General features: G+C 38.5%; 1 protein-coding gene across 7 annotated transcripts in view; it reads right to left on the bottom strand.

Moving 5' to 3' along the window:
* Window positions 1-26,761, bottom strand: part of LOC136886823 (zinc finger protein 567) — a 232,683-nt gene that overhangs the window by 20,620 nt on the left and 185,302 nt on the right. For 6 of the 7 annotated variants that reach the window (XM_068231005.1, XM_068231004.1, XM_068231001.1 and 3 more), the window contains 2 exons: window positions 3,280-3,345; window positions 3,135-3,194 (listed from right to left, as the gene is read on the bottom strand). In XM_068231005.1, the coding sequence (XP_068087106.1) occupies window positions 3,135-3,194; window positions 3,280-3,345 (126 nt within the window). Of the gene's footprint in view, window positions 1-3,134; window positions 3,195-3,279; window positions 3,346-21,235; window positions 25,885-26,761 lie in introns of those variants that run through there. The other variant, XM_068231006.1, reaches the window with a different exon arrangement.

The raw sequence follows: 26,761 nt of genomic DNA on the forward strand, positions 1-26,761 counted from the left end.
ACACTCAATACACTTCTCCATACATCGAAACCAGTCACTGAACCAAATCTGCCACTTTTCTTTGGTTACATTTTCACACTCCTGATCCTATGCTGCCAGAAGCTCCTCGTTGGATGCAAAACAATGCCCTTTCAGCTTCATCTTCACTTCTGGGAAGAGTGCGAAGTTACATGGGGGCAAGATCAGGACTGTATGGAGGGTGATCAAGCACAGTCAACCCTGATCTGTCAAGAAAATCCATTGTTACATTAGCACGATCTGTTGGAGCATTGTCGTGATACAAGAGACAAGTGTTGAGCCGTGACCTTGGACGGAGCTGCTTGAGAGCCTGGATGACCTGAGGAAGACATGTCTCACTGTACCACTTCGAGTAACTGTCCTTTATGTTTCTAGCACAACCTGAGTCAGGATGCCCTGTTTAGTAAAGAATACTGCAATCATCCCTTTCTTCACTGACCTCGACTTTCGCACAGTCACAGGAGTACCCTCATCTTCAAACAGCCACACCTTGTTCTGGGATTTTGTTGGGACATCGTACTAATAAAGCCAAGTTTCGTCACCTGTAACGATGCTACTGACGTTACGCGAAGTCCCATTTTCAAACTGTTTTAGCATTTTTCAGCACCATTTCACTCGATGTGACTTTTGTTCCTCTGAAAGTGAATGGGGAACCCAAAGGGAACAAACCTTTCTAACATGGAAATGGTCATGCAGAACTGAATGAATAGCTGGTGCAAGGACGTGGAGGGTCTCTTCTACCTGCCGATATGTCAACCGCCTCTCTTGCTGCAATATTTTCCTCACAGCTTCAATGTTTGCCTCAGTCACTGATTCAGATGGTAGCTCAGAACGAGGATCATCTTCAACCCCAAAATTTCCCCTCTGAAACTCTTTGTACCAGCGGGAAATTGTTGTCCAATGTGGACAGTCTTTCTCCAGCACAGGAGTCATTTACTCTCAGCACTGGTCAACAGTTAATCCACGAGCAAAATTGTAGCAGATAATTGCGGGATATTCACCTTTAGACCACACTGACATCTTAACTTGCTTTCAATCCCACTGCTTGGTAACAACTGGTGTGAAGGCCGCGCGTTGCTGTCTTCTAGACCGTTTTTCACCCCTCTTTTCATCCCTCACCATAACAGGGGTGTCCGGCCAACAGTTTTTGTGTATTGCAAAACTTTCCTAGTGCCCTTTTTATCAGTAAACCCAAACAAGATAACTCTGGTCCCTTTTACAAGAAGGAGAAAATTAGAGGGAAAGAGATCACCGAAGCTCTTTGGGCAAGATATACATATGGAAGATCAGTCACTGCACCTAGGTATAGTGTTAGATAAAAATCTAACCTGGAATCCACATAGAGAAAGGAACATAACCCAGGCCAAGAACTTGCTGTATTCATGTAACAGAGCCAATGGGAAGACATGGGGCCTAAGACCATCAATGGTAATGTGGATATACACAATGATCATTAGACCACTGATGGCCTATGCTGCAATCATCTTGTGGCAGAAAGTAAGTCAAGGAAAAGTCGGCAGTAGATTGGATAGCCTACAGAGAATGGCGTGCATAGCCATAACTGGGGCTATGAGAACTACGCTGACAGAAGCCTTGAATACTTACTAGAACTCCCAACACTATGCAATTTCATAAAACGACAGGCTAGAATGAGTTCATATAGATTGGCACAATCATAGTGTTGGAATGCACAAAGACCCAATCTAGGACACTGTAAAATTAACAGAATAATAACAGAGGAAGTTCTACACATGCCTTCTGATCATATGATACCAAAGTACAATTTTGAAAAACCGTTTGAGACCCAGATAATAAAAAAAGAAGACTGGGATATCAACAAATGGAATACTGAAAAAGAAGATATAGTGTGATGGACTGATGGCTCAAAGACTGTCGATGGCACAGGAGGAGGGATCAACGGGGGAAGACCTGAGAGATTAATCCAGATGAGCTTGGGCAGACACACTACAGTCTTTCAAGCTGAAGTGATAGCTATCACATGTCTTGAAGAAAATCTGAAAATGAACTATAGGAATAAGAACACTTTCATTTTTACAGACAGCCAAGCGGCCATTAAGGCAGTAGAGGCAGTCCAGATAATATCCAGAATTGTCTGGTATTGCCACTCACTTCTCCTGAAGCTCTCAAAGTACAATATTGTCAAAATAATATGGGTACCAGGGCATGCAGGTATAGAAGGAAATGAAAAGGCAGATAAACTGGCCAGGATAGGGGCAGAAACACATTTTGTAGGCCCAGAACCTATATGCAGAATTTCCTATGGACAAGCCCGACACTACATAGGAAAATGGGTACAAAAGAAACAAATGGAAAACTGGAAAAACACTCCAGGATGCAGGCTTGCAAAGAAACTGTTAAAAGGACCAAACAAGAAGCATACTAGAGAACTGTTTCAATTCAGCAGAGAAAATGTAAGATGGATAGTAGGACTGTTGACAAGACACTGCCATCTGAAAAAATACATACACAGAATTGGAGTAATAAAAGACAACATATGTAGGAAATATTATGAAGCAGAGGAATCAGCTGAACACATACTTTTCGAATGTGAGGCGCTGGGTAGAATCAGACTCTCCACTCTAGGACTTCCAGGTGAAGAGAGAAAAAATCCAAGACGACCCAATAAGAACAACCTGCAGCTTTGTGTGTATATCTAGTGGGAATGAAGGAAAAACATAGTAGCAAAAGATCTTAGAGGTTGATGCTCATTAGGAACTAATATATAGAGGCCCCATGAAGAAAAGAAGAAGAGCAAGATGCTCCTGAAGAAAACTGGACTATGATAGCCCCGACAAGAAAAAGAGGAGATTGATTTTCTCTGAGCCATCATGTTCCATTGGTGTGACACCAAAAAAAAGGGTGAAAAGGCACACACATAAAAAACACTATTGGCACTGTTAATGGACATGTATTCCAAATATCTACCACAACAAAACAGAAGATGGAAAAATTCTACTTATGGCATGGACGAAGAGAGTAATATTGAACTCTTGTCATGAATGTCTTAATATTATTAGCAAAATAAAATTCACTGTTAACAACATAGAACTTTCTTGCCAGGAGAGTTGCATATCCACAAGATAAAAAGTATTTACCTGAACTATGCACTGGGTATCCACCTTTGGGAGTTCTGATTCTTTATTCTCACATACAACCTAGAAAAGAAGCGGAACCCATCTTTAAAAATGCCAATGAATACAAACTTAGTAGGAGATAGACATCAATGTACATCTTTTTTACCTGAACTACAGGACTAGAAGGTTCTTCCTGTGCAGACTCCAGAGGTTTGCTGAATGTAACATGTGCCTAAACAACAAAAGATATTAGGTACAGTTCACTTTTTGGAAAAATACTTCAGTATCAAGTACTGGAAAGTAAAAACAAGTGTCATATCAGGTCATATAAAAGATCTCTGGTGATACTTGTGGAGTTAATCCAAGAAAATTAATTAAAATTTAGCCATACCATACATCTGTTTCTCTGAAATCAGGCAGGCAACAGTATGGTGATATATGGGGTGAAAGTCAGGTTCAGTTTCACAAAGAGGAAAGATCCTCTCAGTTTTAATTACTGTGTTGATGGGGTTGACTGATACGGAACATGCCACCTAGGTGACTGACCTAAATGCAGATCAGATCAATGACGATTGATTGATTGATTGAATCATCATCTGGTCATCCTCGATGTTACTGGTTTTACATCCCAATATCTAGTTTTACGGTTTTCGGAGAAGAAAGAAAATAAACCGTACGTGAAATTACTGCTCTAATACTGTACGGTTCCACATGTTGTCATTTCCTGATGGATACAGTACTTCTGCAGTGATCTCTTGAAACAGGCCATAGCAAGCTGCAGCTCCCACTGAAATCCCTGTCTTATCCATGGCTGTGACAGTTTGGAAGTTGTGCCGAGTACGACTAGTGTGTCTGGATGTTATGGAAGATTGATACCTGTAGGGTTAGTTGTGCTGCAATAGTACTTTTTGATGGAAAGCAATGGCAAAAAACTCACTCCTTACTATGCCTATTGTACCTCTTTATAGTCCGGCCCCATGGCTAAATGGTTAACGTGCTGGCCTTTGGTCACAGGGGTTCCGGGTTCGATTCCCAGCAGGGTCGGGAATTTTAACCTTAATTGGTTAAAAGACCTGCATCTGGCGAGTCGAACTTGTCCTCGGACACTCCCGGCACTAAAATACATACGCCATTTCATTTTTCACCTCTTTATAACATTGACATCACCTTTTTTCGATTTCCCTATAACTGTATAATGTTTGGTGGAGCTATCTGAGGATCCAACCAGCCACCAGACCATCAGGCTACAGTAATGCAGTACATATGGCGGGTTGCCCCAGTTAAGTTTGGACGATTTTGAAATACATTTTGTCCTAGGCGATTCCTTTTCTCCAGACCCAATCGTGCTCGATGTGGTAGCCACGGGTACAGACTATGGCCCTGCATCTCAATTTCCACTGTAGAAGACTTCGATAGAGTACACTTTCCAAAGACCCTCAATAGTGGTGCGACGTCTAGAAGAACGCCCTCTTTCAGGAGACTAAAGGCACAAAAATCCATTGGTGAGGCATCCGGGAATATGACAGGGTTGTCACTAAATGGTATTACACGAACATCCATCTGTTTCTTTTCTCTCGTAGTAGGTGACTGATGATCTGGCAGTATGATGCTTTATCCACGTGGATCCAGGCATTAGAAGCATTCTCACCGTACAGCCGAGGGATAACTTCATCGAAATAGGGGTTCATGACATTCTTCTGGAAGTAGGTAGCAATGATCTTCACATTTTTTGACACTCTGAGGATTCTGAGTTTACTCCGAGCACAATATCCCGCCACTACTATGAACCTCCTAGCGAACTTTTCTTTGTTTCCATTGACGAAGTTGGAGTGCCCGTTTTGGCCTTTTGGGCGATAGTAAATTGCCCGGGGCTTGTTGGTGTCATCCAAATAAACCAAAGCTTTATCCAGGGTAACAACTGACTGCCATTTATCCCTTGCTAGTTGTTTTCATATAATTTTCTGGCATCAGTGAACCGTTCTTTAACGTGCCTTCCTTTCAAAGCATGTCTCCATGTGCCTTATGCTGCTTTACCAGGTTCAGATTGCCTTTAATTATACAGTAGACTGTATCTTTAGATGTGCTTGTGTGGCTGGCAAGATGTCTTTGAGTTGGTGGATTTTCCTTCAGGACAGCAGCCTTTACTTTCTTCATAATGTTCGGAGTCCTGGAGGATCTAATTCTCTTCCGTGGCAGTCTTTTCGAAGTTGTCGTTACTCGCAGGAAACAACTGTGATGTAATTTTATTACATTGCTTACACAGGACTTACTAGTGTTGAAACCTTTCATTTTACACTGATATACAATCTTCGATAATGAGAAATTAGCATCAGAAATGCCAACAATGCAGCCTTGCCATATATCTGCAATTTGGCAAGCCATGAGGCATGTGCAGCTGCTTATAGGAGCGGCACGTTCCTCAAGGTCGCGTCCTGTATTAACTGGGGCAGCCCTCGGTACAACAGACTATGCATAAGTGCAAGTTTTGTTTTTTGTTTTTAATGCCCTGCTGAAAAACTGGTATTTACCTTCAATTTTGCTGACTCAAGAACATTGAAAAGCACTTAACTGTAATCTGGTACTGTCTAGGCAACCCTACCCTCGAGTTGGATATTGTGAATTACACAAATGAAAAAGCTGGTTCTATCTACCAGACTCTGAATTTGTTTGCTCCTGGTAAGAAATGTGTGTTGATTCCAACAAACATTACATAAATGTATACTTTTGGTCACAGCTGAACTAAAAGTGAAACAAACTTTTGTTTATGTTGTGGAGTAAAGATACATTTGAAAGCAAATTGTTTTGCTTTACTACTAAAGTCATCAGGTCTAGGGACTTAAAATACTCATGAAGAACCAAAGAAGAGTAACAAATTGTGTGCTTTTACAGAACTAATCGCAGTATTTTCATCTCAGTGTCAAAAACATTATTACCATGATTCTCATGTGTCAGTAGATCAATAGCTTGTTGGTTTCTGAGGAAGCTGCCCATTTTGCGTCCTTATTAAATAAAAACCGGTAACATTTTCACCAGTGTTCTTCTGGTACAGGAGCTATTGAAACACTAACTCATACAAGGAAAAACCATGAAAAAATAAATTTAAAATTCCCCCAGAACAACACTGTCATCTCCTCCTTAACATTTCCTGATTAGTACAGGGTCTGCTTTGTGGATCTTGTTATGCCACCTACTACAAACAAGCTGTATCATCTGGTCATAGATTGTTCATTTTCAGATCCTGCCATCTTTATTTGGGTCATCCACCAGGCCTTGTGCTGTTGCAATCTGGTACTGTCCAACCTGCTTGCGTTTGGTTTTTGAGTGAATTTGTGCGTTCATTGACCACCACTGAGCTGGCTGTACCCACCATTTTGTTTGGTCACCTGCTGTTCGTGTGTGTTTCACACAGTTATACAGTGTTGTCTACGATTTTGTAACAAAATTTTTTGAAGAAGAGATCTGAATCACAGAAGTTACACTTTACAAAGGTAAGTTACACAATATCAAGACTTTTTTTTAAACAATAATGATCATGCATTCTTTTCTTGATGCAGAGCAGGTTATTACAACTTGTTTTAAATATCATTATACTGTACTGATTTTTCTTTTGTACTAAGTTTTTTTACTAATGTAAGAATATTCAGTTAAATACGTATTCAATGTTTGAATTTAATTTTGCATTCTATTATTTTCTTTAAACCCTGCAGTTGCTAGAATGATGGAAGTACCGTATTTGCTCACATATAACTCGCTGCCGCGTGTATATTGCACCCCATTTTTAACATTTGAAACTGCAGGGAAAAAATCCCCCACACATAACTTGCATTAATTTCTGATGTTGTCATAAAGACATATGAGATAAAGCTGGAGTATTCCCTTGATGTGCCTACATTAAATATTGGAACTGTACCAATTGCTATTATGGTACTTTTTTGTTGTGATACTACAAGAAGATGCTGCATTTCTTTGTAACTGCAGAACGGTTGAGGCTAGCTGTTGTAACAGAAATAACTAATAATGTCCAATAACAGACCAAAGGAATTATAAATTTACTCATTCTGGACAAATATTTCAGGTTCCCTATGGGAATCAACATCTATATCATCTGATGACCAGGCAGGCATCAATTTTTAAAAATGAGACAAAGTGTCTCATAGTGCATTAGCACTGCCGGTGGCTCCAAGTAGCCTACACAGTGGCCTCCACAGTATGCACTAGCCATGCATCTTGGTAGGTGTAGACCAATTTAGCACACTGGGGTGAAACGATGGCAACCAGGAATGAATCAGCTGGAAAATTTATAATGACCACTAAAAATACCTAACTCGCAAACCCCCGCCCCAAGGCTAGATTCCTAGCCAGTTAGTCACATTCAGCTATCCCTCTCACTCTTCCTTCTTTGTCAATATACTTGTCACTACCTTCTGGCAGAGCTGGGAGCGTTTCCCTGTCCAGGCAGTCAAGTGATCACGGTATTAGGTATCGTCCATCTGTTGTATTGTCAACAAGTTCCAGTATTCTGTCTTCACGTTTCGTTCTAGTTTCTCAATTAAGTTTTCTTGTGTAGGTCAATCTTTAAGTTATGGAGAAACGTGGGAGTTATACAGCTGGGTTTAACTCAAAGAGATAAAATATGCTGAAGAACATGGTAATAGAGCTGCTGGTCGAGAATTCAGTGTGAATGAGTTTTATGTTCATTACTGGCGTAAACAGAAAGCTGCGCTAGAAATCACCAACTGAACACGTAAGGCATTCAGAGGGCCGAAAATTGGTAACTGAGCTGGAAGATGAGTTGCTTCATAACGTTACAGAGTTTCAAAATGATGGCTTTAGTATTTCGCACAAGATGCTATATTTCAAAGCATGCAAACTAGCGATAAAAGGAGGAATCAGCTGTTCGGATCTGAAAGTGAGCCGGGGTTGGATCCGTAGATTCATGACACAAAAGGGATTGTGTCTGCGAAGGTGAACATCTCTCTGCCAGAGAATGCCAAATGATTTCAGCGACAAAATCATAGATTTTCATCACCATGTGATAGCAATGCGGAAGAAAAAAAATTGCCTCTTATCTCAGATTGGCAATGCAGATCAAACCCTGATAAACTTTGACATGCCATGCAACACCATCATCAACAAGAATGGAGAATCTAGCTTGCTTGTACGTACAACCAGGTGTGAGAAACAAAGTTGCCATGTCATGCAAGCAATAACCGCAGACAGAAGAAAATTCCCACCGTACATTATTTTCAAAAGGAAAACAGTGCCTAAACTGCAGTTTCCCCAAAGGCATTCATGTACAGGTTCACAAGAAAGAATGGATGGATACAGCTCTTGTCCAAGACTGGGTCCGTATGGTTGGGGGCACTGCTTTGACGCCCAGCAATGCTAGTGTGGGACAGTTTCCACGGACACTTGGTGGCAAACACTAAGAAACGTCTTCAGGAAATGAAAACTAATCTCGTTGTAATTCCTGATGGACTCGTGCATTGTCTACAACCCTTAGATGTTTCCGACACCAAGCCCTTCAAGGAAAACATACGTAAATTGTATGCCGAAAGGATGGCAGAAGGGGAGCATGAGCTGATGCCAGCAGGCAAAATAAAGAGGCCGTTAGTTGAACTCGTGTGTGTGAGTGGGTTATGCGGGCATGGGTTATGGTTGACAGACATTATTGTGAAGAGTTTCTTGAAGACTGGCATCGCAAATGTGTTGGACAGAAGTCAGGATGATGCAGTATGGGATGGTGACCAGAATGATGCACGTGAGAATAGGTCTGAGATTAAAGGCCGTGACAATGAATAGGGTAAGTATACCAGTTGTCTTGTTTTAACAGCCTAATGCAAATTTTACGTTTTTTCAGGAATACGATCTTTCGGACACAATCCCCTCATCACGCACTGAAAATGTTCACACTTATTTTTGGTTTTTTAAAAAAAAAGTGAGAGTTATATGCAAGCAAATACGGTAAAACTACAGTATTGACGTTCAGTAATCCAGCACAGCCGCATAAAAGACTGCCTCCTGTACATTTTATTATAGACTAATGTAAAAGGACTTTTTGCTCACCCACTGTTACAATTGTATTGATGATTTTTATAGGGTGCTTGCTAACCATCTTCAACGTTGTGACCAAATGCATAATTTTACGCAGAAAATATAACCCACTTCTGTTTTCAACAACTATATTTGAGCTTTCCTACCAATTTTCATGCAATTTGGAATGTCTGAACATGAACACTTCCATCGTTAGTAATGGCATACAGAACATGTCTGGATGCTATTATTTACAAAACTGATAGGGCCATTCATGCTACAAAAGCACTTTCTGGCCTACTGAGGAAAGCAATGTCAAATTATATCACTCCTCATCATGCCTAATACACCTCATTATAGTACATATAATTCTTATTCCTTTTTATTATCCACCCAGTCAATACTAAAATATGTTAAAAATTGATTTAAAAATTGCTTTCACTAAAAAATATCTTTAGCTAAAACTCATTTCCAATTATAAAAGATTACACAATTATGTACTTAACCAATATATTTAAAGAAAAATTCAAATCCCATATTATTATTTTTTTTTTTTAACAGTCGTTATATCTGAAATACATATTAACATGTTCTTTCCTTTTAAAAATCCTGGAGAATCAGACAGCTAACATTATGAAAAACGCTAAATCACCTTATATATAACAGCTTGGTTGAAATCATGTTGTGCAGAAATGTCTTGGAAAGCTTAATGCCAATACAGAATGTAGTGTTTGAAATGATGGCAAAAAAAAGGACATGTTATTTTATGCGAAACTGAAGATGTCTAGAAAAGAAAAACCGTTTTAAAACAGGTAGTGTCTTGATGACTATGATTTTATTCCTTCCTCTTTCATTTCGGACAGCTATGGACCGCTTTCTGTCTTGAACTTTAACACTCGCCCATTACTTCCACATCATCCTTCGGTGAGCTTCCTATCTGGTATATTATTTTATGTTCTAAATTGTCATTGTATTGCTTTGAAAACTGCTAAAATAAAGTTACTTTTAACTTCTGAAATTAAATGACACACCTTCAATGCAAAAATGGGACACACCATTCTTGAGGGTCAGTTTGCACCATTACTGTTCGAAGGGATGTTTGGGTGACCACCTACATTTTTTTAATTCATCGATTTTACGTCCTACTAACGACTTTTGCGGTTTTCGGAGATGCCGAGGTGTTTGAATTTTGTCTTGCAGGAGCTCTTTAACATCCCAGTAAATCTGCAGACATGAGGCTGATGTATCTGAACACCTTAAAATATCACCGGACTGAGCCAGGATCGAACCTGCTTAGTTGGGCTCAGAAGGCCAGCACTCAGCTCAGTGGTGACAACCTGTAATCCCTCTCAGAGAAAGAGGTTCTCAGCATCTGTGTCTTCCTCTACTATAACAGTGTTCAAATATGCTTCACTGAAATGAAATGAAATTAAATGTAAAAACAGGTGTGCATTAAATTAATAATACAAAACACATGCTGCTCTGCAGCATTCGTTATAAATAGGTCAGATAAAGTGTCTTGATATAAAATTCCTCCATGCGCTGCCCAGGTACTTTTTTCAATGTTCACTTTTAGGATCTGTATTACCTGTTAATTATTTGTCAAGTGAATTTTTGTACATTTCTTTATTGTGACCTTGACTGATATTTTATTTTTTTAGAGTTATTGTTGCGTGTTTAATTTTTTAAATTTTAGATGATTTTGTTTCATGTAGAACTTTGTCCTTGTGGCAGCTCATATTGTGTGGGAAGAAGCTGATCCTTTCAAATAAATACCACTACCCAGCATGATTTTTGCGGCAAAGCATCTGATACGTGATCTTAACTAAATAAGGTCTCCTGATTTCAGAAATGTCATTGGTTCTATTGTATCACATCTAGTTCTCGTGTTATTTGCCATTTACTCTCTGAAAATGTGCCACTGTGGCACAGTGCTGCTTTGTGATAACAGCGAATCGGCCGTTGTTAGAGTGGCCGGGGTTTGCTTTGTTAATGTTGTGTACGTTTGTCAATCCAAACCACCTCCACCGACTACGTCCCCTCCATTGAATTAGATAACAGAGTCTATTTTTAGCTCATGGTAGCGGCAATGTGGCGAAGCCAGTCATTTGCGTTGTGAGTGTGGCGGAAGTCTGACTTTTTTTATACTGTGTTGTGTTGCGAAAATGGCAAGTGTGTCAGGAATTAGAAGATGATGTGTGAATAAGCCGGACTCATTCTGTTACGTGTTTGCGTGTTATATTATGAAGGGACACAGTAGGCCAATAACTGCATCAGTGAAACATTTATATTATGCATATTTTAAGGTAAAATTAGGAGACTTGGACAAGTCGTGCGCTCCCCACGTAATTTGTAAAACGTGCTTTGAAAACCTACGACAGTGGAGCATTGGGAAACGCAACGCCCTTCCATTTGGGATAGGAATGGTTTGGCACGAGCCCCAGGACCATACCAGGGACTGCTACTTTTGCCTGTGTAAAGTAGCGGATTCAATAAGAGAAACAAGAACAGTATTGTGTACCCGAATTTAAAGTCGGCGATGACACCTGTTCCTCATGGACCGGAAATTCCAAGACCTTTTCCTATTACAAGTTTACCTGACTCTGACAGTTCCTCAAATTCTGATAACGAGCAAGTTGATATGGAATTTTTACCTGCCGCAGATGCAGTAGGTCCACAATGTTTAAACCGTCAGAGTTGAGTGATCTGATACGAGACCTTGGTCTCACGAAGGAAGAAAAGTGATCTGCTAGGGTCACGAGTGAAAGAAAAAGACCTTCTTGCGCCTGGAATTACCTTTTCTTGGTATAGACATAGAGATAAGTATTTCAAGAAGGAAGATGATCTGACCTACTGCTGTGACATTCCAGGATTGATAGAACAGCTAGGGAGGGATTACAACCCTGAAGAATGGAGATTGTTTGAGGATTCCTCTAAGAGGAGCTTAAAGGCTGTACTACTTCATAACGGAAACATTCTAGCTTCGATTCCTGTGGCACATTCCGTTTACTAAAAGAAAATTATATCACAATGCAAACTGTTTTAGATAAAATCAAATATGATGAGCACCGGTGGGATGTGTGTAGTGACTTCAAGGTGTGTGGTATTCTATTAGGACAACAAGCAGGCTACACTAAATTCCCTTGTTATTTATGTGAATGGGACAGCAGAGCTAGGGACAAACACTGGTCTACACCTTCCTGGCTCAAGAGAGAAGTTTTGACACCTGGTGTGAAAAAAGTTACAAATGGCGCCTTAGTTGACCCACAAAAAATTATTTTCCCACCGCTGTACATCAAACTGGGAATCAGGAAGCAGTTCGTTAAGGCCTTGGACAAAATTAGCCCCTGTTTCAAGTACATTGCAAGCAAATTTCCACATTTATGTGATGCAAAAGTCAAGGAAGGCATTTTTAATGGACCACTTTGAACAGACCATGAATGCTGTGGAACTTGCTGCATGGAATTCAATAAAGACGTCATAACGAAGTTCCTAGGAAATGTAAAGGATGTACAATACGAAATAACAGTGAAAATGATGTTGAATGATATGAAAGAGTTGGGGTGTAGAATGAGTCTGAAACTGCACTTCCTTCATTCTCATCTCTATCACTTTCCGGAAAATCTTGGGGCTGTTAGTGAAGAGATGGAAGAGACGTGGAATGAACCAATGATGGCCGACTACTGTTAGTGTTTGAAAAGACAAGACAAACTTGATGCAATAAGACACTGGGCAGCCAAGCGTTCATTCCAAGGGGACATCTAGGACTGTTAATATTTGTTTTGTTCACATTTATGAATTCATAAAGATACTAAATAAAAGTTACATTGTTTGCTTGTAATTCACGTTTAATTGTAAACATAAATTGCTTTCATTGCCTCAGAGTTGTTTATGTGTTTTTGTGTAAATCAGTATTATATTTCAATAAATGCTAAATATTTCATTGTAATTTTACACTCCATAATTATTCATTGTATACATTAATTCAAGACAATATTAAACTATTTCAAAATATATAATAATACAAAAAATTATAAATATTTCCAAAATTATCAACATTTTTAAGTACTTTTTATATGTAATATTCAGGTCTCTCTCTTATTTTGATATACCTATTGCGAGAAAACGTGACGTGATACGTAGAAACGGGCAACGGATTCGTGTTCAGCGACCCGAAATTAGTTAAGGTCACCTATTACACCTCTTGCCACAAAAAAAAAAAGTTTGAAAATGCTGGCTTGTGTAATCAAAACACGTCACGATATGTATTTACACATCGGGCTATGACTATGATGTAGATGACTCCTACCGACACTGGGACTGTTACCTATTAGCCTAGTGAACCCAAAAACTGTGAATTCAACACTAATCTGTTATTTTGGACATTTTCTTTCACACCCTTCTGACCTGTATGCCGATGGAGGCTGAACTTGAACTTAAACGGCATCCCGAAAGTCACAATTCATCTCAGTGATCAAAAAAAAAAATTTGATTCGATGCTAATATTGCTTGCTTTCTATGATTTGTACATGTCACTCCCTCCCAACCCCTAATCGTAGGGCTGCTAGAGGTGTCTTACCCCGAAAGTATTTTGCTGCAGATAGTAAAAGATCTAAGTAGATTACAAGCAACAGAGATGCGCTTTCTGTGAGGGATCTTGGGTAAAACAAGGAGGGACAAGATAAGAAATGAAACACGCTACAGATCAACCCCTTAAAAGAAACTATGGAGAGAAATAGGCTGAAATGGTTCAGCCATGCCAAAAGAATGGGACAAGAAAGATTACCAAAATGAGCTCTGTAATGGACAGAATCTGAAAAAAGACCAATTCGAAGACCATGAACAAGATGGAGGGATCAGGTGGAGGATGATGTAAATCAGAGAGGACTACAATGGGAGATATTGATTAACAATAGACTGTGGGGAAAAAAGACAAGATTGGAAGAGGCTCTGAGAATGACCTGCATGAGCAGAGACGTTTCAGGAAAATGAATAATAATAATAAGTAAGTCATCTGTGTATAGATTTTCATTGAAATTACAGCTTTGCTTACAGTCACAGTAATTTTGAATCGTTTAGCTTCGCCCATAACTTTATGTAAAGATATTGCTCCTTAATGGTATGCAACCCACTAGGTATGTATTGCGGGCTAGGGTAAACTTTTGCCTGCAATTATTGGAGTGATCATTTATTGGTTTGATTTTATGATTTCTCAAAGTTGACTGAACTCTGAGACCTATCAATGCCTCATCATTCACCGGCAGGTGATTCCAAAGAGAATAACACAAAAATGAAGTAAATCAGTCTAGTAGAACGGACTGGACAAAGCTGTTTCTAGTAAACTTCTTTAATATACAGATAGTATGATTTAAAGACTCTGTACACTTGGTAGCAAGTATAAAGTTGCCTCACTGCCTGATCTTATTGAAGCTACTGTTTTGAGACTAAAGTGTGTGTATTCTAATGCCCAGGCACTTGGATATGATCCACTATGATGCGTCCTTGGTATAATACCTTAAAATGTCAGTACAATACAACCTTGATTTTGTTTGAAAAAATCTGCACATTCTAAATAAAAGTATATGCATGCATATTTTAGGTTATGAAATTGCATTTATATTTCTCATTTGTAACATTTTACACATATAAATTTTATTTCTTACAGCAATTTGAACTATATGTATTTGTTAAAAACAAAACCGAGAAACGTACAATCAAGTACTAGTATAGGACTAATTTTGAATATATTTAAATTAAATTTACATTCAGCTATGTATCACTTATTTTTAATTCCTATTTTCCATATTTTTTTATGATTATTTTGCAATTTTTAGTGCCTAAAATATCTAATGATGATAACAATGTAGGGCAAGGGTGAAACCCAGTGTAGGCGCATGGCCCATCATCATCAATTCTCACTCCAGCAGGAGCCTCCTCCAAGATTTATTCTATTCTTCTTGAAAGCACTCCCTCTTCTATTTCTTCTGCTGACTTGATATGCCTAAGTAATGGGCATTCTGGTGGCAGTGATTATTGTATTAAGAGGAAATACAACTGGGCAATCATCCTCTACACAACACTAATCTGAGAGAAAAAATTAAAGGGATCCGACACTTCGCAAAATGAAGATATCGACCAAAGAAAGACAAGGGCCATGAAGGGCGTAAAAATGAAGGACTCCCTAGGCCCCGAGTGCTCTAATACCGTCGGGGTCAGAAAAGAACGTTTGACCAAGGGAGGGCAGATAGGATAGATGAAAGTGAGGAGCCTGGCACAAGTGGAAGCAATGCCAGGACTCAGCGAAGGACCCCCATGGTCACCAACCCATGCTCCAAAGTTCAGAGCCGCTGGGGCTGGGCAGTCTGAGATGGGGTCTTGAAATATCTCGAGACAAACGCAAGCCCTGTTTTTCACAAGAAATTTCGAGAGATCTCGAGTGTTGTCCCCGCATTGTGTAGTGAGCTGCATGTCGTAGGCCTACAGGTAGTTGGAGCTGAATGTCGTTTGTGCAGAGTATGTGAGTAGCCAACCACGGACCTTCTCAATTGCATAAATACGTGTCAACAAGCGACTAGGGCGTTAATTTCTTTCATTTCTACCGAGGTCTATTTTGACACAGTATTATAAAGGATACAATTCTGGCATTGTATGCATCAGTAATTACACAAATTAGTAGGTTAAGTACAGAAACTGATGGCTGCCGTAGGTGTACATCGTTATCAGACCCCATATTCAATATCATATGACCACTGCTTGTGTTTACTGATATTTTGGAGACAAAGGAAATAATTTCTTAAAATGTTGTAGAGTATTTGCATCATAATACATTATTGTATTGAATAGGTGGTTAAATAATAAATTAATTAGCATCCTACAAGTACAGTATCTTCAATACGGAACCATAATGATATTTATAATAAGGTACTTCGGTATATGACAGTGCAGTGTGTAATTGTACCTAACTGTACACAACAACACGCAACTTAAATCGTGGATGTCCTGTCATATTTTAAATAATGTTGTTTAAATAATTAAACAATAAACTTTTGGTATTGTAAAGGTGGAATATTGACTTAACCTTAAAGTATACGTATGACAATACGGACTTTACAATGAAATTTATTTTATAGCACAGCCTGCTGTGTTGTTTGTTCAAAAGAAGTAAAATACATCAGCAGATATACTTCTGGAATGATCTAGCACTTAAAAACACATAAAATAGCTGAAGGGGAATTGTCAAGGAGAACTCCTCCGGCCTGGGCTGCATCACAAGCTATCCTGTCGACAACAACTGCGAGGTATTGTATCTACAGTTATCCACCAATTATGCAGGGTTATTCAGTTACGATGTCCACCTCAAAGAACTCTTGAACTGTTTAAGATACTGACACTCTGTTTTCACTTTTGTTAATGGTATTAAGGGGTTCACAGTTGAACATGCAGTACTTTTCGAGGCTTTTGACAAAATTTAAGGGCAAACACATTTCCCTATGAGAACTGCTGATGATATATTATCAAGCTTACACTTGTAGTTACTGGGACGTTGCAAAGATCACAGCACAGGGCAATAGGTTTCGAGAGCGTTACCCATCACTACCCTGTCGAAAGAATTAGAGCAAACTCAGGCATTTTAGATTACATGTTCCACTCATGCGCAAGTGCGGTTGCATATGCAGCAAGGCAATTTGTGCCCCATCTCAGGTTCGAATAATGCACGCCTCTAATATCCAGGTAGGTGTATATCCTATCTAAAGTTATTAATAAATTACACAGGGTTATTCAGCTAAGATGTCCACCTCAAATAAGTAGTGGACAGTTTAAGATACCGACATTCTATTTTCACTTTCGTTAATGGTATTAAGGGGCTCATAGTTAAACATGCAGTACTTTTCCAGGTTTTTGACAAAATTTATCGGCACATAGGTCTCCACATGAGAACGTTATTTCACATAATACACGCCGATGATATACTATCAAGCTTACGCTCGTACTTGCTGAGACGTTGCACAGATTGCAGCACAGGAGAATTGGTCTTGAGATTCTCGCGAGAACATTGCCCATCGCCATGCCTAACAGATACTTTAAGGTTAAGTCAATATTCCACCTATACAATACTAAAAGTTTATTGTTTAATTATTTAAACAACATTATTTAAAATATGACGGGACATGTTTCGTCTAACTTGTAGACATCATCAGCCGTAAAATATTCAAGAAAAAGCAGAAAAAAGACTAGGACAGAATAACACATTGAAATAAATCGGGTTGCTGAATACATCAATTAAAATAGCGAGGCTGTTCTAGATTGTCTTTTTTGTGCTTTTTCTTGAATATTTTACGGCTGATGATGTCTACAAGTTAGACGAAACATGTCCTGTCATATTTTAAATAATGTTGTTTAAATAATTAAACAATAAACTTTTGGTATTGTAAAGGTGGAATATTGACTTAACCTTAAAGTATACGTATGACAATACGGACTTTACAATGAAATTTATTTTATGTAATGCCTAACAGAGTCACGAGTTTTCCTGTCAGGGAGTAGTAGTCCTCTACTTATTCACAAGGCAGCAGATTGAGTATTGAAATGCCTCATTTGCCAACTGCACCATTCCAAAAGTCTCCTTCTCCGATGAAGCTGCCATTTAAGGACTTCACCGTTACACTGGCAAGAGGCTGCCAACTGGATCAACATTTTTAAATTCCTGTACCACTCACCCTTTATCCTAGTTTGTGACAAGCAAGAGTCCGACATCTTATATACTGGACACAGGCTGGCAAAGGTACATAGGCTATTCCTATTGAATAACACCAAGGCATCTGTTCAAGGCTTAACATATCCACCCAACATGAATCGCCATCAACAGTGTAACAAGTTCTCACTCCACATGGACACAGCAGAGAGGTTTGGAATTGAACCCAGGCTTTTAGCACGTAATCTAGTTATTAGGAATTGTATACCAACACTTCTCCTCGTTTGCCAGCCCACACTCAGAAAGCGAACACTTTTTTCTACCAATGGGACTTCAACTGGCTAACTATGGTGTCCAACCATTACGACTTACCACCTTAACTATTATACCATTATCTGGGCTTTTGGCTAAAGCTATTGGGAGATATCCTTACCTTTGCAGCGTGTTCAGTGAAAGACAGGGAGAACTCTAGACAAGCCATCAACTCAAACCTTCTCCAAGCTTCTGGACATGATAATTTATCCAGTTTCAACCTATTGGATCAACTCTTCCTCTTTGAGCCTTGGGACATTCTCTGGAATGATGTGATATGCTCTTCTCCTGTGGGTTCAAGTGGTTGAATATATCCCCTCCCTGTCTTAAGAAGCAACTGAAAAGGGAATACCAGGGGTTCTCATCTTGGGATCGTGAGTACACCTTGTGTGTGTTTTTCTTCTAATGCCCAGGCACTTGAACACAAGTCCACTGGTCATGATGGTGAGCAGACTGAGATCTTCATTTATTTGTATGCAGCACCTCTGATCAAGGCGTTAAATTACTCCCTGCCTCAGAGATGAAGATCACTATGCAAGTGTCTGTGTTTCTGTGTTGTATCAGACCCTGCCGAGAGGCACATCTGCCTCCTCCACAATTTCTATATCCTTCTTTACCAGCGACTATCTCTATCTCTTTGCATGTGCACATAACTTTCACCACTGACTGTCGTAGCCAGAATGGTCGGGTATGATATGAACAGCACTGACTGACGTATGGCTTCCTCAGCAGTGAACAACGTGCTTCTTACCTGCAGTTCTGGTAAGTTCCAACAAACTATCTTTCTTTTCAGCAGTAAAGATGACTATCTTAACTTACAGCAATCCCTAATCACCAGCCTCGCAAGCATTAAGTCGATCAGTGACGAACTACATGCATGTGACTGCCACAACTGCCATGTAGGTCTTATTTATTTCAGAGACTAAAATCGTGAATCATTTAACTTAGTGTTCCTTAAATTCTGTACTGGCAATTCCGTGTTGCTCAAATGTTGTCGATCTTATAATTCGCTTAAATAATTCAAATCAGTGTTTCATATTAACCTTTTTTATTTTGTACTGCAAAACAGTGGACTTGTTACTAGTCTCAAGAAAAGGACTTATTGGGCTAGCTAGTCTGGACTTTGTGTAATGCTACTAACTGACTTGTTTTCTTCAATCTTCCACCTTTGTTTGGACAAGTCAGGTACGACTATATCTTATGTAACTATAAGGAAGGTCATGTCCATTAACACATTCAATCAGCTAATTGTGATGTGTGAAAGAATTTGACTACACTTGGTTCATCAACATTCACACTGTTCAGGTTTGACCTTAACAATAAAACCATGTGGTATAACATCTTTTACTTGAAATAGCTTAAATTGCAGGGCAATTTGGTGAATAGAAATTAACTTTTACAGATCCTTCCTCTTTGATTGTTGGTACTCTTATTCAGGTCACTGGTTTTCCTGTCATGATTCTTCTCCCATTCTGCAGACAGTAATATTACCCTCCCAAAATTATGCTGCACTTATCAGCGATGTTATCCCCCATAGGTTAAAGAAAACTATTGCCAATTCTAAAAATCAAATCATCTCCAGCACCAAGAGACATGTTTGTTTTTTGAATGATATACATACAGTAGACCATTTTATAAGCAACCCATCTTCAGCATATAACCCAAACATTTCCCCACTTCCTTCAATGTAGTAACCAAATAACTATCAGCCCTTTCTGTTGATACTAGAACATGAATACCACAATGTCCAGTGTGATGACTGCATGATGTGAAGTGTGCGATGAGGTAGGGAGAGAGTGAAATCTATGTCCATGCATAGCCTACTCTTAAATAATCAAGCAGAGAAATTGTTCCACCTAATCGATACTTTTTATTTTGCCATTAGCAAATTTAATTTACAAGTAGTACATAATTCATTTAGATCAGCTACACAGTTTTAGTTTAGGCAGTAATTCATAAAAGTACAGAGACATATAATTCCATTCGAATCTTAAAACAATCCCTAACATATTAAAAGCTTTTTTTAGGTTAGATCTTTAAAAACGTGGGAAGGGACAAGAGAAGGTGTCAGGCCATAAAGGCACTTTAATGATAGACAGGCTTTGTGAGTATATAATGTAGGGTATGGAACTTAATTTTCCCCACTCAATTTCTAATTTTACAGCACAAGTTCTAAGTTAAAAAATTTTTAATATGTCAGAGATCGTTTTAAGATTCATATGGAATTATATGCCTCTGTACTTTTATGAATTTCTACCTAAACCAAAAAAGTGTAACTGATGATGTTTAGAAAATCGAAACAAAACATGTACTATTATATTTGCCAAAGGTAAAATATAAAAATATTTATTAGGTGGAACAATATCTTTGCTTGATTATTTCATTTATTGATATCGACCATAAAGTGGATGGTTTGCAATAGCCTACTCTTGTCGAATAACACTAAGGGGCCTGGTAACGGCTTAACATCTTCAACCGACGAATCTCCATCAACAGTGTCATATGACCTCACTCCATATGAGCATTGCAGAGAGGTTTAGAACAAACTCAGACTTTTGGCATGCAATCTAGTGGTTAGAAAATTTAAATCCCCATCTCTCCGAACCTGACCGTCAACATCCTGATAGTCTCCCACCAGGAAACTACAGTGTTAGGCCATAAAGGCATTTTAATGATAGAGGGGCAGGCTTTATGAGTATATCGTTTAGGGTATGGAATTTTTTCCCACTCAATTTCTAATTTTATGGAAAAATAGCTCCTTTAAACACTCCTCTTTCAATAAAAAGAATGAGTATATCAAAACTGAAAGGGAGAGAGAGTGTTATTCAGTTGGTTACAGCAAGAATATCAGAACCGACTGGAGTGAAATAAATACGGTTGTATTTCAGTAGTAAAATGATGCACATTATTTTCCTTTAAAAATCGTCACACTGAACCAATGCTCTTACCTCGTAACTGACTGCTTAACTTGCATTATTAAGATTTTTTTTTTTTTGCGTGAATATTTAATACTCCCGATCAACAGGCAGGATTATAAAGTTAACAGGGAATTACACGCAAATATGAGGAACGAGGAGAGTGGCTGTGCTACAAAATGGCCAAGATTAAAGCATACCAAAGAGAAATTCATTTCTACATCTTTATTTATCAAATTAGAACTTATCTGTACATACTAAATATTTACAATACAGCAATGTAAGACGAGTGCACGTAAAAGGCTGCCCAACTCTTGCAATACCAGCCAAGTTGCAGAATGAGACTGAACACACTCTAACAAAAATAATTTGGAAGCTCCATCAAAACAGCATTCAATATGGCACTCAAATATAATTTTTACTACTGCCCCTCATGTCAACCAGGAAACTGGAGTTGGAAAATGACAATTACTGTCACTCATTCATGGAAAAAATAAATCATACTACTGAATTTACTCGCGTAACCCTCCATTCCAGGTTTTTTATCTTTTTCTTTTTAGGATGGAAAAGGCTTGTTCAAAAAATAACTGAACTTTGAAAACACTTTGCAGTTTCCGGTAAGTGGTGCTGTATAGTGCTATGCTAAGTAACTAGCCTTTTCCCGTGCATTTCTGAAACAGTTTTGCATCTGTTAGTTTGCAAGAGTATAGAGTATGTGTTGGGATGCTGAATGTCAGAATTTATTGAGCAGTGAATCAACATTCACTTCTGCTTCAAACTGGGGGAAAAGTTTAAGGAGATGTACCACTTGGAAAAGATAGTTTATGGCAATCAGTGTAAGAAACGTACGCAGTTTTTCAAGTGGCTTCAGCATTTCTAGGATAGTCGAAACTCAACAGATGATGATCCATGTTCACGATGGTCCTCAATGTCATGTATCAACACCCATGTTACATAGTTTGTGAGGTCGTATGTTCCAACTGCCGCTTCACAGTTTTGGAAATAGAAGAAGAATATCAATAGGATCTTCTTATGAAATTCTCACCAAAAGATTAGAAATGTGTTGGAATGCTTCAAAGCTAGTTCCACGGCCAGAGAGACCTTTGAGTTTCCATGTGGCAGGAACTTGTGGATCGCGCTTATGAAGATGAGAGCTTCATAAACAATACTGTAACCAGTGATGAAACATGGGTTTATTTATCAAAACAAAAATGTAATCATCAGAGCAGTGTGGAAAAATTTGTTGAAACCGAAGAAAGCATGGCAGATCAGGTCGAATGTGAAGTGTGGTTTGACATCAACGGTGTTGTACACTGTAAATATCTACCTGAGGGTTAAATGGTGAATCACTGGTATTATCTAAAAATCTTAAGATGTTTGAAGAGAAATAACAGAAGAAAACGACCTGACTTGTCGAGAAACAACGAGAACCTTCAATATAACGTGTCTGCTCAGTCATCTGATCTGCCACCTAATAACCCCCACTCTGACATTTCTACAAATTATTTTCATTCTAGTCAGGAAACCGCACTGTATTCTATAAAAATACTTATTTGCATTGTCACTTCTGCATGAATGTGCTGGTCTTTCTTGTTTTAATAATAATGCTACTTGCTTTACGCCCCACTAACTACTTTTACGGTTTTTGGAGACGCCGAGGTGCCGGAATTTTGTCCTGCAGGAGTTCTTTTACGTGGCAGTAAATCTACCGACACGAGGCTGACATATTTGAGCCCCTTCAAATATCACCAGACTGAGCCAGGATCGAATCTGCCAAGTTGGGGTCAGAAGGCCAGCGCCTCAACCGTCTGAGCCACTCAGCCTGGCTTTCTTGTTTTTAGGGGGCAAAGCAGCATAATTCCCATCCCCTCCTAACAAACTGAACATAGCATACAAAAAAGGAAGAAGAAAGGATAACAAAAACTGCTGAACCAAATCAACAACATGGAGTTAGACCTGATGAATCCACTGCTGACTTCACCTTTGCTATTAATATACTATCTGAGAAAAGCTGGGTAAGATATGCGCCTATAATAATAGTCTTTTGACATAGAGAAGGAACATGATCACAACCCTTGCCATTATATTTACCTAGGAAAAGGACACCAGAAAGACAGCATGGCACAGATAAAACAACTATACTGAGACACTGAGTACATGCAACTAGGTCTGGATGGTTTGAGAGAAGAAGCAGAGTGCAACAGGGAAGCTGCCTGTCCCCATCATCATGAAGACAAAAATAAAAATTCCAGGGTGTTTGCAAATGTCATGACATGCAGTGAGAGAGAAGATAAGGTACGATAACAAAAACAACAACAAACAACTAAATTGGTGGAAAAAAAAAGAATTCGACAAGTCTGGATTTAAAAATCAGTCAAACCAGAACAGTTGTCTGGTAATGAGAGCAGACAAAGCAATTAAGCTCAAACTTGGGCAACACAAAACTGGAATGGTTCAGCACTTCATACATCTCAAATGTGTTACAAGTGAAATTAGCAACAGGGTTAAAGTGGCTGTGTCCTCTACAGTTCTGTTTCCCAACTACTATGGGACAAAATGCCATTCTGAGCTAAAGACTAGAATTTATAACTATTAGTTCCTTCAGTCTGCCAAAACTAATTTGGAATAAATAAATTTATAAACTACCATATCTGAAAAAAGAAAACATATGGTATAATTCTGTTATCTTTCGACTACCATATGAGCAAGATAAATGAAGTTTGTTAGGTCAGGCATACAGAAGATAAGAAAGAAAATCAGCAACTAATCAGTCCGCCTCCAAATACAGCTATAATAGACTGTGCTTGATATTCTGGAAGAATCGTAACTGAAATGGTTTGGCCAAATTACGAGAATGGTATCAATAAGAACGACCATGACTTACTTTGAAAGAAAGGTTAATGGAAAAAACAATCACAAGACAGATCTAGAAATAGCAGGCTGAAGTATATAGCAAAAGACCTGGCCAGGAGCAGCCGAAAATAGGAGAAGATGCTTGGTAATGAAAGTTAACAGGACAAATACAGCTTGTAACCTCACTCTTGAGGGAGAGAAGATTGAATGTGTGAATATCTTTATAAATCTGGGGAGTACAACATCAAATGATGGAAGTGCCAAGAATGAAGTGTTGAACAAGGTGCAAGAAGGATCCAACATCTTCCATCAAGTATGGAACAGAGTAGGGTTCTAGGGAGTTCCTCATAGGGCTAAACAGACACTATTTAAGACTTATCTCCTGCCCATCATGATGTATAGTCTGGAGGACTGCATCATACATAAAAGAGAAGTCAGTCAACTGCAAGCTGTTGAAATGAAGTTCCTGAGATCAGATGTTCAGAAAACAAGGAAGAACAGAATTGGGAATTATCAGATAGGAAGAGACCTGCAGGGCAACCTGACCATAGAAGAAAGGCTGACTGTTGTAAGGCCGAAGTGGCTAGGACACGTTAAGCAGATGCAGGGGCCTCAAACACAAAGGAAGTATCTTGGAAAGATTGTTCCGGGGATGAAGACAACTTGGCCGCCCTAGAAAAATGTGGTTAGATCAGATAAAAGAAGACCTAGAGAAGAGAGGAGAAGCTTACCAGGACTGTAATAAATGGAGGCACATCGTTCTTTAACATCCTATCCAGCTCGCTGGAAGGAATTTGTGATGATGATGATGATGATGATGATGATGATGATGTGATGATGATGATGATGCTTCATAAGACAGGCGTTTATGGAGGCGATGTATTCATTCCCACACCCAGCCTGTTGGTTTGCAGAATCAATTACGACAAAAAAATCTAAGTATGATGAAAGAATTGGAAGAAAAAAGGAAAAGAATAGAAAAACATATACAGTTTTAATACCAGAACAGGGCTAAACACATCAAATAGAAATGAATTTTTCCTGAGTAAATAAACAGTTCAAACTTAGAATTTGCCCTCTGACTAGAAATGAGCAGATTTAAACTGTTAACTTCTTCATAATATGGGTAAAATGTCTATTATAAACTGTTTTAAGCAGGTGAAATGGTTCCCACAGAAAGAACTAACAAAACAGTAATGAAACAAGGCACTAGGAATGTTATCAATTAATTCTTACTCAACTCTCAACAGTACAATATATGCGATATCAAAGAAATCTTTCCTTTGTTTTTTCCAATTTTTTAAATGACTAGTTTTATGCCCTATCTTTATTTCTGTCTTTTCTCTTCGAAATTCTCCTATCAAGTGTACTTCGTTTCATCATTCTAAACAAGGTTCTTTGTTTTTGGACATTTGGTTTTCACAAACACATTACATTTCAAACAGGCTTTCAGTCATTAGATTGTGTTGAGCACTTTTAGTACAAGCCACAGGGAAAAAATTGAGTCAGAATCTGGCGGGACCCAAAACTTCACAACCTCCATATTTTGGGTCTGATGCACGACCAATTAAGTTACGGTGGCCTAATCATTTCTGCTCTGTTGATTAGGGCAACTGTAGAGTATACCTGTCGTCCACTGGGTCCTAATTTAATTGTAAACTTTCACTACTACATTATACAATTATTTATCTTTGCTTCTTTTCTTTGAAATGATGAATAATGCAACTTTTACACAATGGCACATTATCTTCCGAACAAATTCACAGCTTTGGCCAACCGTCACTATGCTTCACTCTAAGCCATTTTGTACACACAACACGCTCAAGTAATATGGAATGTCATTAACCACGTAAGTTCCAAACGCAAAAACTGTTCTCAGTACCTTAAAGAAAATTAACAAATAATACACATCACATCCATTCCCATCCACAGCATACCCACTTGTGTCTTGAAGAAGTCCTTAATCCTGAGGAAAAAATAAGGATTACTTAAAACACATACATAATTTTTAAGGAGGAAATAGCAACAATTTACCACAAAAAAAATCTAATTCAACAATACTTGGACATTAAGATAAACAGACTCCTAAATACAGTTGCAGTCAAATGATACGTGTCATTTGACAAGCTCTATTTCAATAATAATTCAATTGTGCTTAAGGTCAGTCTTTGTTAATGAGCCATTGACTTTTACATCCAATCAAATTCTTACTGTTGAAAACATTTCTTAGTAGACAAAGTAGGGGTCCCCATACTTACAAAAGATGTAAAATTAAGCAATTTCTTCAATTGTGCCAAAAGTTGAAGGGCTAAAGGGCCCAGAAAGGTTTCAAATTGCAAGTCTTGGATAGCTCTATCAAACTAAAAAGCCAAATTTCAACGGCCTAAATGCAGTTCCAAAAAAACAGCCTAAAATTGCTTTTCTTTAAATGTTTTCTTTTTAATTAAAAAACTAGCCAAGTTAACTTATTTACACAATTATTTTGGTAATGTGTTCCTTGGTTCAACACCCTCAGGCATTTTTTGATCTTTTGGAAAATGTCCACACCGAATGTAGTTATAAGGGCTTAGGTGAAACTCTGCACCGACTCACATTAGCACTTGTAGTGGTAGAAAAAGGCAAACTGCTAATCTAATTGACCAGATAACGATGATTAAGAAAAAGATTGTAACTTTTAGGAATAAAATATATATTCTCATATTTTATAATTTTTTATTCACCTAAAATTTGTAGCTCGTATCGCTAGGATATTTTCAACATTAAGTTGCTCGCCTGAAAGGCTAGAGCTATGAATTTTGTTATTTTAAAGAAAATGTTTATTATATCAGGAACTATTTACAGAG

Source organism: Anabrus simplex, chromosome X (genome assembly GCF_040414725.1).
Source record: "Anabrus simplex isolate iqAnaSimp1 chromosome X, ASM4041472v1, whole genome shotgun sequence".
Lineage (NCBI taxonomy): Eukaryota > Metazoa > Arthropoda > Insecta > Orthoptera > Tettigoniidae > Anabrus > Anabrus simplex.